Source organism: Trachinotus anak, unplaced genomic scaffold (genome assembly GCF_046630095.1).
Source record: "Trachinotus anak isolate AG129_WGS33_773 ecotype Australia unplaced genomic scaffold, CSIRO_AGI_Tana_v1 ptg000019l, whole genome shotgun sequence".
In the NCBI taxonomy this organism is placed as follows: Eukaryota; Metazoa; Chordata; class Actinopteri; order Carangiformes; family Carangidae; genus Trachinotus; species Trachinotus anak.
The window spans coordinates 27,756,765-27,772,770 of NW_027273870.1; the positions used below are offsets into that span (position 1 = coordinate 27,756,765).

Sequence of the window (16,006 nt, forward strand, 5' to 3'; positions counted from 1 at the left end):
TTATTATTATTCCATCAGTTTTACATTAATGTTTTCTACATGTTTTTATGCTCATTCTATGTCTTTTTCATGTGAAGAACTTGGTGCATGCATTATTATGTTATGTGATTATCCAGAGAGGCGTTCACACCATTTTTTGGCAGTGCTGTTATTTAGACCCACTTCATAGTAGTCCAACATTTCTTTATTGAATCGTTACCTGTTTTTTCTTTATTTCTTTTATTTGTCAAGTCAAAAATATGCACAGACACTTCTCTGGAAGGTAAAGAGCCCTCGCCTTCCCTCACAGCTGTCAGGCTCATTGATGACAGCAGCTTGTATTTATTCTTTCCCGGCGTCTCTCTGGTAGTTTCAGGTCTAGAAGGAATGTGGGAATCATCGAAAGCCAGAGGGCATCGAATGATGATTTAGCTCAGCAGTGACACATGAACCACCCAGAGGTGCCTGTTCGGTGTCAGTGTCAGTCAGCTTTGTAACAGGGAGGGGTTTATCTGTGACCTTATGACCTGGAAACACCATGCCCTGTGGGAGAGGCTGGACAAGCAGTGGTTTCCTGTGTTAACCTGGGGACCGGGACGGTGCAGAGTGTCAGTGACGGACACGAGGTGTTGAAAGGATGACATGCCAGGAGCTAATGATATCTCCGGAGGCTCAGAACAGATTAGCAGCCCGCCGGGAGCCCGAGGCTCGCTGCTGTCAGGAGGGGATTGATGTGGAAGTGTTACCCCAGCGGTTTGTGGAGTGTATTTATCAAACACACAGACCCCTGCAGCGACTGTGTCTCGAGGCTTTGTGTCTTCATGAGAAACAATCTTAACGATGTTACAATCTGTCTTTTGTTTTGGTTTGAGCAGAGGCTCAGTTTAATCATGTTGTGTGCAGAGTGTCATAATTCATACAAAACAATTCAGTGTCCCAACGGATCCCACATACTTGCCATTCTTAGTGTGCAGTGATAGTGTGGGTCATTTGATGTGGGTACTGATCTATCGTCAGTGTTTTACCTGCAGAGAGAGAGAAGCAGCAGGAGCACTGGCACCGAAGCTGAGTGATGAGCTGCTGTGGACGGGGCCCAGCAGAGAAAATATTATTTAACCATCTAAAAAATGCCCACTTTCAAAACCAATATCAGTCTGAGTTTGTGCTTTATTTTGACTGTTTTACTGCTTTAACAAAGGGCCATATGTGACTCAAACAGCTGATCTGTGGCATAATACAGGTGCACTCATGTGTAACAGAGAAAATGTAGTTCCAAAGGAAAGGGCTGTTTGATGGTAAGATAAAGCAGTGAAAATTTTCAAAATAAAACGTACACTTAAACACGTTTTCTCTGCTGGCTCCGTCCACTGCAGCTCATCACTCAGCTTCTGAGCCGGTGCTCCTGCTGCTTCTCTAAACTGAGAGCGCTGACTCCAATCTACTGCAGGTAACATAAGGACCTCACACACCCCCACATCAAATAACCCTAACTATCACTTTAATTTAGCAGGTGCACTGATGTTTGTAGCTAATATGTCCTGATATTTCTGTGAACATAAAGACACCTTAATCGTTGTGATCTAACAGCAAAATCCAGTGACCCACATTCTGAAACATGCAGCGACGTTTGTCTTCAGTGTGTGTTGATCATGTTGTGTTGCAGTCATCTGATGGAGAACCAGATCGGTAACGTTGAGAGGGGAGCGTTTGATGACCTGAAGGAGCTGGAAAGACTGTGAGAACACACACACACACACACACACACATTGAACTAATGTGATATTTTCAGTTTCTTATTCCCGCATGTTTCTGTCCCTCCAGTCGTCTGAACAAGAATCGTCTGAGCCAACTCCCGGAGCTGCTCTTTCAGAAGAACGAGGGCCTGTCTCGACTGTGAGTGCCACCTCTGAAACCTCTGTCCTTCACCTCACAGCCTCTGTTCTGAATCTAACATCTGACGCCTGCTGTCGTTACTCCCTCTGTCCTACATCTGAGTTTCAGTTTACAACTTCAACCAGGATTATAAACAATAATGATTTCAAAAATGAAGACATAGTGACCTGTGTCATGATTTACCCTTTACCTTGAGTTTACACGTGTCTCCATACACTGAATCCCTTGCTTTTTCTGTGCAAACTGCAGCCTGAAACTTATGCTGTAGGATTTTAGGAGTTGTGTTTTTATAGCCATCAAACCCTGTGATTGTTCTGCCTCTCTGACGAAGCTCACTGTTTATCTGTGGCACTTTGTGTGCAGGGGATGTGGTCTGCATGTTTGTGTTCTGTGTGAGTGTTCTGGAGAGGGGCATTTTTTCAGGGAGGATTGGTAGTTAGGGAGAGACAACACACTGGGCTGGACTTTCTCTGTGGGTATTGATCTGTTTTACTTTATGTAGGAGAGGGCGACCTGGCCATAAGATCATACCACAATCTTTCTGGGCAGAATCAAAATCCTCGATCTGAATTGAGAGTATCCACATATATTTAGTTGAACTCATGTGATCACATGACCAGTTGTGCATATAGTTGCCTGGATACAAAGCCTGTCACTTCAACTCGAGGCTAAAGGCCCAAGTCGCAAACCTCTGCACCCTCTTTCTGATTTTATTCTGGAAGTCCTGACTGGAAGTTGTGATTCGCCGCTTTGACTCTTCTTTTCAGTTGTTTGCCAGCTCAGCACTATTCTTCCTCCACAAGCTGTCTACTGTTTACGAATTGTGACACAACCAATCAGATGTTTTGCTTAGTTCATATGACAATTTTTTTGGACTGTTATTTATTTATCAGGTGTATGTAAGTGTATATGTAAGTGTTTAAATTTGAAAGTTCAGTCGCTGCCCTGGCTCCTCCTGCCTCCCGTAGGGGTTTCCAGGCAGGTCTCTCGTCCTGCCGGCGGACTCTAACTCGTGACGGTGGTTCTTGCCCTGCTCAGGTGTACGCGAAGCTCGCTGAGGCTGCAGAGCAGAACAAGAGCAGCTGTCGCCATCTGCAGTTAACATGCTAAAAAGTGAAATACCTAAACATCGCCTCTTAGTGACACGATCTGTACATTTCATCTGAAAAGTAGATGCACATCCCAAATTAAGATCTACAAGATCACCCACCCTTAACTTCACGTGTTTTTTTACTCCTGTCTGACTAAATGATCTTTCTCTGTTCGATAAAGTTTCATTTGATTTATCCTGCAACCTAAACACAACTAAAATGAGTATTTTCACTGTTGCAAACTCCAAACTCCAGACTGCTCTGACACCACAGTACCCTGATCCTACACCAGCCACTGTCCCCACTCTGTATATCTTGTCATTATACTATAATACATTTGCACTGTGTATTAGCTAATAACAGCATCATTTGAATCATGACATTGGTTTGGTTTTGAGAAACGTACAGTAGATTTATTTCCTGCAGCTTCAGGCTGTCTGCTTGCTGCTTTTTATGATCAAAAATTGACCCATTTTTCTCACCTAGAAAACTCGGCACATAGTCTCCCTTCGGACAGCAGAGACACCAGCAGAAATCACTTCCACAGTCCCACAGGAGCAGTGGGCACAGTCGACTTTAATTTGACTACTCAACACACACACAAAGAGCTTTTTTTCTTGTTTAATAACTGAAAGCTGGGACACAGTTGGTTACTATGTGGCTAAATGTGTCTCACACACACACACACACACACACACACACACACACACACACACACTGCTGTGAAGTCTTTGTTATAAGTGCGTGTTTGTGGTGTGGGACGGGGAAGGTATCTGCTGACTGCCTGGAGACGCCTGGAAACACACACACAAACACTGCAGCAGAGAGAGAAAGAAAAGCAAAGATAACAGAGCTCTTTAATTAACTTCTCTCACTGAGTGATCCATTTATGACAGTGATGTGTTTTTATACCTGCTACCTGAGAGCGTGTGTGTGTGTGTGAGAGAGAGGGAGAGAGAGAGATGGTTTTTTTAATGGTTGACACAGAAAACATGCAGATACAAAGAGACGCTCTTACTGACGAGGGGGGGTTGACATGGACAACAGCCATGAAAAATAACAGTAATTACAGGAGATGAACAGGTGGACGTGTGTGTGTGTGTGTGTGTGTGTGTGTGTGTGTGTGTGTGTGTGTGTGTGTGTGTAAGAGAGAGAGAGAGAAAGAGAGAGAGATAAAGAGAAAAGTATGAGAGTGATACACGGTAAAAGAAAGTGTGTGTTTGTTTGTGGACGAGTGTGTGTCCTGATTATTTGCTGTTTGCCTTTCTGGCAATTTCACACTCTGGCTCCCATCAGGGAATGCTGAGATGGACCTGGCATGTTCGATCAATCAACACACACATACACACACACACACACACACACAAAATGACACATTCACAGTGCAGAGCCATTAGCACTTCCTCCAGCAGGAGTGATTTCTTTTCCTCCTGCTGTGTTGATGGACTCTATAAAACCCAGTGCCCCTTGGAAACACACACACACTTCCTCTCTCAGCATAATCCTTCTCTCCTAACACACACACACACGCGCACACACACACACACACACACACACACACACGCCTACACACAAATACGTTTGTGTGCTTTTTGTTTATTCCTCTTTGTTCAACTCTTTGTCCTCCTTCTCTCCATCTCTCCTCCTCCATCAGGTTCTTTCTATTGTTTTTCGTTGATGTTAAAAATTGTTGAAACAGACTTTCACCCAGATTTGACAGCACATCCTCATACATCTGAGATAAAGCTAAAACAATTATTACATTAGTCAATTAGTCACTTGTAGTTGAAATATCTGGTGGAGGTATAATATCATTATATTGTTGTATTTTATGTTTCGGGGGGGGGGGGTGATATGAGGAGAAATATCACATATAGCAGGAAATATTGCAATATTTGATAATAAAAATAAAAAAAATCAGCAGCTATTTTGATATTTGATTAATTGTTTTAGTCACTTTCCAAGTAAAATATGGAACAATGCCAAATGTTTTTCTTTGTCCATCACTGAACAGGAAATATATTTTTGGATATTTGGGAAAACAAAAACATTTGAGGGCATCACATTTGGTTCTGCAAAGTAGTGATGGACACGATGAATTAATACATGGAAATACTAATCTTCATCTTAAACGATAGTGAACATAGTCATTATCTGCTGTTGTGTTTCCTGGTGAAAGAAGCTGCTGTTTGTTACAGTTCACACTGATTAAAGTCAGAAAAGGTCAACTTTAAATTTTTTTATTTAATTAGAAACAAAAAATAGTTTAATGTTCTTCTTAAGTGGTAGAACATGTGAGTCTCCAGTTTCATGTACTCACTGTTCTTCTGCACCACTCCAGGGTTAATTGGAGAAAGTGGGAACTTTAGAATAAACTTCAATTCTTTAATCGTCAACATTTCTGCCAACAGCACATAAATCATGTCGGCCAGAGAAACCAACAAGCCCTGATCCACTGAAATCCTTTGTCTCTTCTTTCTCATCTTCACATTTTTTTTTATTAATCAAGAGACGTCCATCTGGTTATTAATATAAGGTTCTAGGAATAAGACACAATTATTGATATGATAATTATTTTGGAGATTTATGAATATGACAAACCTCAACTCAAATCAACCAAAGTCTCCACGGACTCCTGAGGAAATGGGACCTGGGTGGAATTGATTCCAGAAAAACATTTTATTTATAGCCCATTAGGAGCTCCTGCATGTGATACCTGATCCAGTTGGCAAAACCTCTGATTAAAACAAATCGACTCTTTGCTGGGATATTCAACACTTTAATCTGGAAAACCAGCCACACAAGTGTTCAGCTCCAGCATCAAGCCAATAAATCACTGCACAGCACATCCAATGATACCAGACAGATGATGAGATTTAGATTCCACTTAAAGATGCAGCTTTAGGTCACTACATAATATATTATATATCACATATCTGTACTCAGATTTTCAGTGATGGTCGTCAACTCCTGTGCAGTGGTAGGAAACTTCCTGATTCATCATCCTCATCATCACAGCTTTCTCCTCAGTCTTTGCTTGATGTCCTTCACTTTCCTCTTCACCTCTCTTCCCTCTTTTCGCTTCAGCCACTTCCTTTACTTGTTTTCGCAGACTCTCATTCCTCCCTCTCTCTCCAGTCTTTTGTTGGCTCTGTGCGGTTGTGTGATGGGTTTGCTCCACACCCAGTAACAGTCCTTTGTGTATTTTGATGATACCCAGAGGCTGCCTGAATGTGTGTGTGTGTGTGTGTGTGTGTGTGCGTGTGCGTGCACGTTCATGTACCATGGTGCCCCCCTGCCGGCACCTCCCTTTAGCCCAGGGGAACCCAAGAATTATGGGAGTGTAGCTGGATGTCTCTCTCTCTCTCACACACACACACACTCACACCTTGACCTGCAGGTGAACTGTGTGGTTAGCCGGTCGATGCAGAGCTCCAGCAGGTTGCTATTGACGGTGGATTGATGTCAACTTGGCAGAGTAGATTCACTTCCTGCCAACTCTGAGCTGGAAAAACACTGCATCACCCTGATCAAGCATGATGATGTTTACAAGTGAAAGTTATAACACATAACCTTTCCACATTCAAATGTGTTCTTACATTATCACAAATGTTTCCATCAATTCATGGTGACGGTTTGTTTCCTTTGGTCGCCTATCAATGACATCATATCCTCTGAGCTCATCCATCAGTGTTGTGTTTGTCTGCCAGAAGCTAAAATGGACTTTTATCCAGTTTTAAGCCAGATTTTTAAGATACATTTTTTAAAATCTCTGTCGTTTTCAATTATGCATTTTGTCCAGATGAAGGATTTTAGTCATCGGACGTCGGGATTTGAAGTTAGCAGAGAAAAAAGCGGAGGAAATGTTAGTCAGCTCAACTCTGAGACCGTGGTGAAGACTCTGGAGTGGTTTGGACGTCAGGCGTACACGTAGCAAAACTGTTGATGAGAGTGGTTGGTTCCATTAGTGTCAGTTTCAATCGATTCTGGTGTTGACTTCAAGTTTTTCAGAGTTGGCTGCTCCACTGTTGCCATCTTGGCAGTGTCTGACTCCGCCCCTAACTCCTGGCTAATCCAAAGATGGGCAAAGAGGTGTGGCATTGTGAGAAACCAAGACTTTGGTGAATGCTGGTTTGTGGTGAGGTTACAGTCGCCCACTTGTCAATCAAATAGGCCACGCCCTCAATTATACACAAATTTAAGCCTTAATAAAATGTAAACAGCTGAGTTAAATAAAAATTCACTTGTGCACAGTTGTCATGAAGGAGGAAATTATCTATCGAGACCAAACCAGTTTTTGTACCAGGCTGTAAACATGTTTATTTCTGTTGTAAAGTTGGACATTTTAACATCAGAGTCTATGGGGACGGACTCACTGCTGGAGCAAGACTCTAGTGGTCGTTAGAGGAACTGCAGCTTTTTGCACCTTTGTGTTAGCTTCACTTTTCAGGGCTGGAGGTTGCTGCTTGGCCCAAGTGAACTTCTCAAACCGCTCTTGCAGCTCATACCATTGCTTCTGTCGTTCATCCATATGCTCAGTATGTTCTTAACATTCAGTCTCTACAAAAATGTCTCTTAATACAGATTTTTGGTTTGTAGCGTGTACGGTCGTCTGTTTGTTACTTGTGTTGAAGTAAACAGAGCAACAGACAAAAACAGCTTACCCTAACCGAGACAAACAAGATGTGTCTCCAACCATATTCATAAGCTGAACTTTAAGTTAGTATGATGAAGAAATCAAGTTACAAACTGTGAAAGAAGTTGGAGAGCTGGAGTGTGGGTGAAATGAGAGCAGGCCAACGCAAAGAGCCTCAGAGTCTGAACAAAACAGAAAAAAATAGCAGGAAACGAAAAGAGTGTGTGTGATTTAATGTGTGTCTTCTGGTGTGTGTTGTAGCGGGTAACTTTCCCCCTCAGACACTTGGAGAGTTTCTCTCATTAGGCAGAATGGCAGCGCCGTCCTCATTAGCACAGTTGATTGGCATCTGAGGGCGGCTAATTAGCGGCGTGAAGCTAACAGAGGCGGTGACAGCAGCTGCTGGGCTGCGGCGGTTTAGAGGCTAACCGGAGTGTGACCTCGCCATTTACCCGCCTAATTCCCAGAGAGAGAGGAAAGGTAATATGTCTGTGTGTGTGTCTGTGGCTGTGAGTGATAATTGCTTGTATTAGCATTTGTACTGTATAATTACCTCTTGGTGTGTGTGTCTGTGTGCTTGCATGCATACGTGTGCTAATTACACACATTTGCATCTGCGCAGAAAGAGTGTGTGTTGTGTTTTTGTGCTTGACATAATTATTCAGTGTGAGTGTCTGCAGAGTGTCAGCATGTACATGACTTAATTTTATTGTGTGATAATTTTGCATTGATGCAGTTTTTGTACGTGTCAGCTGTCTCAGTGTGTTGTGAGATGATTGGATGTGTGTGGGTTCTTTACGTTGTGTGTCTGTTATCAGTGTGTGTGTTTACCATCTGGTTGTGTCCGGAGAAAACAGTAAAACTGTACCTGTAATAAATATTTTAAATTGTAAAGAACTTGTAAAGTCCTTTTGAATGTTTGAATGTTTGTGAATTTTAGGGGGAAAAAAATCAAGGCCTTGAAAGTTTTTGGAAACAGACATAAATTGACACAGGTCATTGACAGTGCTTGAATTTATACATTTTGTGCAAAAATAGAAATTGAAGTTCATTTGATGTTTTGTTTACTTAACGTTAGTAAACAGGTTCCTGATGTCTGCACGTGTGTCCTGTTCAGACCTGGCATTTCCAGGTGATCCGATCACAGGTGGACAGCTCTGAGTTCAGGTGTGAACGCACCCAGGACGCAGTGAGGACGCATCTGAGATCCGCTCACATTCAGAGTTGGTCTGTTTTAGCAGTGTGACCACTGATGTGTCCTGGACTACACTGAAGGACCGCCTCCTCTGCTGACGTCCTCTGACTCAGTCTGATTAGACTCCGAAAATATTTTACTATTTCTAATGGATAAAATCTGATTTCACTGTAGAGCTGTGCTCAGCTCATTGATTCCTTATCTCTCTCTCTCCCTTACACTAACACACACACATACACAGAAACACATTCACAACAGACTTGTCTGATTGGCTAAAACATACCTGCACCATGCACCATGCATACCTGTTTATTTGCATATGAAGCGGGGAGTGGACACTGGAGACACATGTGGAGATGCATTTTAATTCCAGGTGTGAACAGATGTGCAGTGAGCTGTCCACTTGGGATCAGATCACTGAGGACACATGTTAACACCAGGTCTGAACTGGGCTTTACTGTTGCTGCTGTGTTAGAGACGCAGGAAACCACAGAGTCTGACATCAAGTGAGACGTCTTCACACATTCAGGCCTCTCTCTCTTTTTAATTGTTGTTTGATTGTCGTCTGCAAAGCCTGCTAGTCGTCATTATAAAAATTCTTTGTGTTTTATGCCATTTTGGGTCCTTGAATTTGAGGGAGTTGGGTCTGGCAGGTGCTTGAAAAGTCATTGATTTTGATAATTAGGACAGTGCGGGAACCCTGATTCACTGCTCACTCAAAAGCTGTAGAAGGGACGATCTCTGCACTGCAGCCAGACCCTCAGTGAGTCTGAGTCACAGCGCCTCTGTTGTCAAGCAGATTTCAACTAAAGAGCTTGAGCTATAATGCAGGTCTATCAGTTATTTATTATTTTTTTTGATTAAGACATTTACTTCTACTGGAATATTTCCAGTGAGGTTTTCCTTGCAGTGCTGCCCCTGCTGAAACACCCGGCAGCAGCTGTGTCTGTGTGTGTTCAGTCCACTCGCACATCTGTGCATTTTCATATTTACATTATCTGCAGGAGTCAAATCTGTCAGTGCAGCTGGATTTTCCCAGAATTCTAGTTTTCTTAAAGCTGGGACTGTGGGGCGCTCCGTGACAGGATCTGTGGCGAGGATGGACACCGGCACTCCCCCTTAGAAAAACCTGCGCGGTGTTATTCCACGGCCCACAGTGTGTGTCTGAGTGTGTGAGGTCAGACCAGGAACGCAGATTTCCCCGTCATGTCCGTCTGAAGTAAAGCTGACACGCTGAGAGCCGTGGAAAAGCATGATGGGAAGAAACACACAGGACTGTTCAAACAGCCAGTCGCTAATCTTAGATTGGCGCTGAGACAAATATTAGTGAGAGACAGCGGACAATCACATTCAACTCTCTCATCTCGGTTTCCTCTGGTTCATTCTCTCCCTCTCTCCCTCCCTCGGGTTTGTCGTCATTCTTCGCCTCCTCCTCCTCCTCTTCTTCTTTCTCCTCCTCCTCAACCTCATCACTTTTCCTCCGTCTGCCTGTGGGGTTTTTCAATTAAGCGCTGTGCTCCCCTGTGGACGGAGAGAGGGAGAGAAGGAGCGGGGCGAGTGATGGAGGAAAGGAGCGAGTACACTGGGAGGGAGGTAGAGAAAAATGGAGCGAGGGCCATTGTCTTGATGGAGCGCAAGAGAGAGGTGAAAGAGAGTGAGGAATGGGTGTAATGAAGGAAAGAACAAAGGGAAGTAGAGATGGAAGTGATGAGAAGGGAAGGAAACAGGAAGCATGGAGGGGAAGCTTCAAGTAGAGAGGCGTAAAGGAAGGAGTCACGCTGGGAGGAGAGAAAAGATGTGAAGTAAGGATGAAGATGAAGGAATAGAAAGGATGGAGGGAGTAAAGACACAGGAGGAAGGACACAAATAGAGAACATCCTGTGGTGTGTTATGTGCCTCAAATAGAAACTATTTACTTTCAGCTTTATCTTTAGTTCCTTATGTTCAAAACTGAAACTGTCAGAACTGGTGTCGGTTGTGATGGTTTCCAGAACTTTATTTATTTACTTTAATGATTAAAAATCATAAACTTTCTACAGTTACATGTTCCTTTACACAGTCTTTGTTGTGACTGACTTTAATTTGCGTCGCAGCTTCAAGGTGGAGAAGTGATTAGTGAATGTGTGACAGTGCTACAGTGACATGCTAACGATAAACTAACACACTTTAAATCACCTGAACTTCCTCTGACAAAATTACAGACAAAGGACACTGAGGCAAGAGAGGTGGAGAAGACATTTCCAGTATTTACCCCTGAGCTGGCTGAGTTTGGCCTGTTGCCATGGTTACCACCTCCATCGTGCCATCAGGTCATGAACCTTGCCGTAGTGCCATGGGTGTGTGTGTGTGTCGTGCATTTTTGCACAGTGTGTTCATGTTTGCGCGTGCTAACAGGAACGTGTGTTTGTCACGCAAATGCTACAGTGTGTGTTTGTGTTTGTGTGTGTGTGTGTGTGTGTGTGTGTGTGTGTGTGTGTGTGTGTGTGTGTGTGTGTGTGGTAGCGTGTTTGTGGTGGGATGTGCTCGGGTTGTGTTGAATAAAGGGGCAGCCTGTGGATGCTGTGTGAGGCTAATATTTAGCATGTGTGTGTGGTGTGTTTGCATGTTCATGCTGAGCGTGCGTGTCGCCTCGTGCTGTGTTGTGTCTGTGTGATGCAGCTCTGCGGTCGACACAAAGACAGAAGGGAAATGAGAAAAATGAACGTTTGTGGGCTTCAGAACAATTTCTCCCTGTTTGTCTCAATACTTTTCTCCTGACTCTTTAACCTTTTAAACATTTTTCACCATAGAAAGTCGTTCCCCACGTTGTTTGACAGTAAATATTATGATCTGTAAAAAAAGCTGCAACATCCCATCAAATGAGAAGTAATTCAGAGGTTTTATGTGTCGTTTTTTACACATTTCTTCAAAACTCTTGTACCTTTGGAAACTTTGGTGCCTCCATGATAATTTGAAGTGAACCTCTGTGGGTTTGAAGAATGCTGGGGTGATTTGTAATGATTTGTAATGATCATATTTTCATATGAACATAAACATCTGCTTCTGTTTTGCTACTCTGTTAAACAACAACATGAACCGAGTTGAATTGTGTTTCACAGATGAGGAGAACAGACATTTTACTGCCTGGTGCCCTGTTGTGTTGAGAGAAGTGTCTGAAAGTGTGGAACCACTCCTGCAGTATAGTCCCGCTTTCTGCAGCTGCATGTGTGTGTTTGTTGGAAACACTCAGAGTCTCTCCAGGTTTCCTCTGGAGCTGCAGGGAGGATAAAGTCTGGATCACAGTCCAGGTCATCCTGAAGGTGGTGGACAAGGTGGAGGTCAGGGGGTCGGGAGGTCAGACTCGCTCTGCAGGACGGTGACCTTCTACACCTGGAAGAAAAATCTCTATAGATCCTCAAATTTAGTCTTTCCAAATCCCTCAGGATATTTATCAAAGGAAAGAGGGAGTGTCTTCTGCGTGCGTGCGTGTGTGTGTGTGTGTGTGTGTGTGTGTGTGTCTGTGTGCGTGCATGTGTGTGTGTACATGTAAGTATACACGTGAGAGACAGGTGGATCAAGTCTGATCTGCTTCCTCTTGTCTGATATATTTTGACATTCCAGTTCATTCCTCAGTATTTGTGTGTGTGTGTGTGAGTGTGAGTGTGTGTGAGTGAGGGGAGATTCCCTGTGTGTGTCCCTGTCTTTTTAGGGTTGTCCTCTTTAAGTGTGGTTTGTTGTTGAACCGCATTCTGATGTTATTTATTCTCCCTGTGCTCCACATCTGGTTTTAACTTCTTCTTCTTCTTCTTCTCTTTGTTTTGTCTTTGCTCGTCCTTCTCTTCTCCTCTCTCTCATCACCTCCTCTCAGTATGTTTCAGTTCTGTCCATGATGACTTATTTAAGGTGTTTGTATTGTGTGTATGTGTGTGTGTGTGTGTGTTTGTGTGTTTGTGTATCACTATGAAATATTAACTGTGTTGTTGCTTGTTGTTGACTCTGTCTGATGACCTGACTGGATGGGGGTCAAACTAGACTGTGTGTGTGTGTGTGTGTGTGTGTGTGTGTGTGTGTGTGTGTGTGTGTGTGTGAGTGAGCGGCAGTAAGAAAGTGGTAACTCATTAGACTCAGAGGTGTGTTATCTTTCAGCTACATCAGCTAGTCCTGCTTTGTGCGTCTGTGATTGGGGTTTTTTTAGCCTCTGGAACATAATCTGCAAATAATCACAGTAACAAACCAACAAAACGACCACACAAACTTCATCCTCGTCATTAGTTTTTTGTTGTTTGTGTTTTCCAAGGGACAATAAAGCAGTGACTCTAACTGCAGCATCACAGGAAAATGATTAACAGCAGTGTTAAAGGTTAACAACATCAATAGTCAGGTGCTCATATGAACATTTAGGTCGATTTTACTTTTCCTCTCGTTTATTTTGGCCACAAAGAGCTTCCATCCTCATGAGCCTCCAGTGCAAGTGATGTAGCTTTAATTAAACAAATAAAGTCACAGTGTTTTTCAAGCAAAATCCCTGCTCTGTGTGTCTGTGATGGTGCACTGTGTGTCCATGTTGACCTGCGGTTGAGATGTAGTAACACAACAAGAGAAAAGGCTGTAACTCTCTTTTCCCTTCACGTACACTTAAAGTGAATTAGGAAGGAATCTTTTAGTGGCCAGTATGAAGACAGGGGACAATTACATCAAGCAAAACCTGTTTCAATGTTCATCTGGGGCCCTGAACATAAGTCAGGCCTGAAATAAATGAACCTGTCCTTTAATATGGTTCCATTTGCATTTACATTGCTCCAGCCCAGAGGGTGGGAGTGACACAGCTGAAGCTTTTTGGTAACTGTCTAAGAACACTAAGTGGATTAGTGATCTGATACCAGGGTTTTTGCCAAATTTAGTCTCTGGTGGACTGGAAGTGATTGCAGAAACACTGAATTATGTAATGACAGTAAAACCGTTTCTTTATGTGGACTGGTTCTCCCCAGCCTGCTCACTAAGGTCAGTGTCGGCACTGATACCGATCTGCTGATGTGGATTGGTGCATCCCTGCAGCTGGGCAGATACTGTATGGATTCAGCCCAGTTTTAGCTCTGAGGCCGTTGCCGCCGTCTAATTATAGAATCAGGCCAAATTTTTGCCAGATCAGTGGTCGTTTGACGAGCAGTTTGAAGGGGGGGGGGGGTCACAACGCTTCATTAACCACCTGAACGATCATTGATCTGGCTTTTGGACGGCTGGATGGATCTCTGGCTTTACAGACTGTGGCAAGCTTGTTTTTAAAATTATTGGGGACGTTTTGGGAATATGATAAGATATCTATTACATTCTGCTGATGGTAAAATTGTACAAATTAATGCTGCCTTTTGAGGAGGCGGCCATTTTATTTGAATAAACTTTAAACCAGCCAGGTTTCGTGTTTAACCCTGGTCAGCTGATCATTACAGTGTGAGCATGACAGTCACAGGTTCTGGTTTTTGCAGGATTAACATTATGAACAAGATCAATACAACTACAGCGTCTGACCAGCTTTACTTGTATAGTTTAGCTGTTAAGTAACAGCTAATAACTATTGATCATCTTACATGAACACAAATAACGTGACTCCACAGAGTACACAGTGACAGATGCATCTTGGGGAGACGGATCTATTTACACCTTTTCAACCTTCACACCAGATTCCTTTCAACCATCTGAGGCGGTTTTAACCATCAGGTTGTATCTGTCTCTCATGTGTCTTCACTGTATTTACAATAGACTCAGTTTTTTTTGTTTGTTTGATGGTTTTTTTGATGTTGAATGGCTACCCAGCCCGCCCAGGATACAGGAAGTGCCGATGCAGATGTAAATAGTAATACCAACAAAGATCTGTCCCATTTCCAAGGCTCCTTCAGTGGGGCTGAGACGGTGGCCTTCTCCTGGGCAAGAAAGGCTCCAACAGGTGGATCCTTCATGGCCCAACATATCCCAAGATTCATTGCATGCTGGTAATGTAAATAATGGCAGCAAACGACCCTGACAGACAGCCGGAGGATTACACTTTTAAATTAAGTACTGGGTTTCAGCTCAGTTCAACAGCTAAAGCTACACCTGTTAAAAAACCAGGGGCTTCAAAACCTCAAGACTTTTTAAAAAGAAGTTAGGTGTTGTCACAGTTACAAGGTGACAGGAGCGGCGCTTTGTGACACAGCCGGGGACACAAAGCTGAATTCCTCCGTAGGCCGTTTCAGTCCACCCATCTACGAAGGGCTCGCATTACTGGCCCGTGGCCTCCGAAGGATGTGGCTCCTGATTTGAGACACAGCTTCTTAGTTGTGACGGGACATTTCTCTCTGTCGCTGCCTGATTTCTTTCTGACAATCAGAATATATACTTGTTGTCCATGCTAGTAGAGCCGCCTTCTGTTTCGACTTTTATTTTCTCATCTTTATCGTGCCTCAATGGTAACTTAGTACCCCTGGTCCTCCTATGCTTGTCCCCCTCCATAGACTTTTCAAAATGTCTCTTAAACAGAAACCAGAATATATACTTAACAGCTGTTAATGTCAACAATAACAGGATGTAAAAACGAAAAATAAACTGGGAAAGAGCAGTGAAGATCACTGATCAGATCAACAGTTACAATAAGAATAAGTAAAAGTGCCTGAGAACAACCAGTTTTGTGCATAAAATGAAAAACCATGACCGTTAGAATGCCTCTCTGACCGCTTGACTAAAACTAACCCCTGTCTGACCCGCAGCTGAGAGAGATGGATGGACAGAGAGGTGACGAGGAAAAAGATGAGTAGGGAGCGAGTGGGAAAGTTTACCTTTCTCACCCTCCTCTGTGAGCAGGGAAGGAGGGATGGAGGGAGGAGGAGGATATTGAAACGACAGGAGAGACAGCGGAACAATGAGAGGACGAAGAGGAGGGAGGAAGGTCGGACACGGACACATGGGATGACAGAACGGATCAGAAAATGAATAGAGGAGATAGCAGCAGAGAGCAAATATTATGAGACTGCCTACTGTCCACACACACACACACACACACACACACTCATGTCCAGCTGTGACCAGTCTGTTTCTCTCCAGTAAACATCATATCCAGCCTCCGGTGTCCTGGCAACAGATGTCTTGGTAACCTGATGGGAAGCATCTTTAATATTGATGTGTGTGTGTGTGTGTGTGTGTGTGTGTGTGTGTGTGTGTGTGTGTGTGTGAGAGTGTGAGAGAGAACCTGAGAGAGAGAGA

The 16,006-nt window shown here is 43.4% G+C and overlaps 1 protein-coding gene across 2 annotated transcripts in view; it reads left to right on the forward strand.

The window, feature by feature from the left end:
- slit1b (slit homolog 1b (Drosophila)) overlaps nucleotides 1–16,006 on the forward strand; it is a 66,675-nt gene that overhangs the window by 13,341 nt on the left and 37,328 nt on the right. For both annotated transcript variants that reach the window (XM_071504730.1, XM_071504732.1), the window contains exons 3-4: nucleotides 1,643–1,714; nucleotides 1,801–1,872. In XM_071504730.1, coding sequence (XP_071360831.1) covers nucleotides 1,643–1,714; nucleotides 1,801–1,872 — 144 coding nt within the window. The remainder of the gene's footprint in view (nucleotides 1–1,642; nucleotides 1,715–1,800; nucleotides 1,873–16,006) is intronic.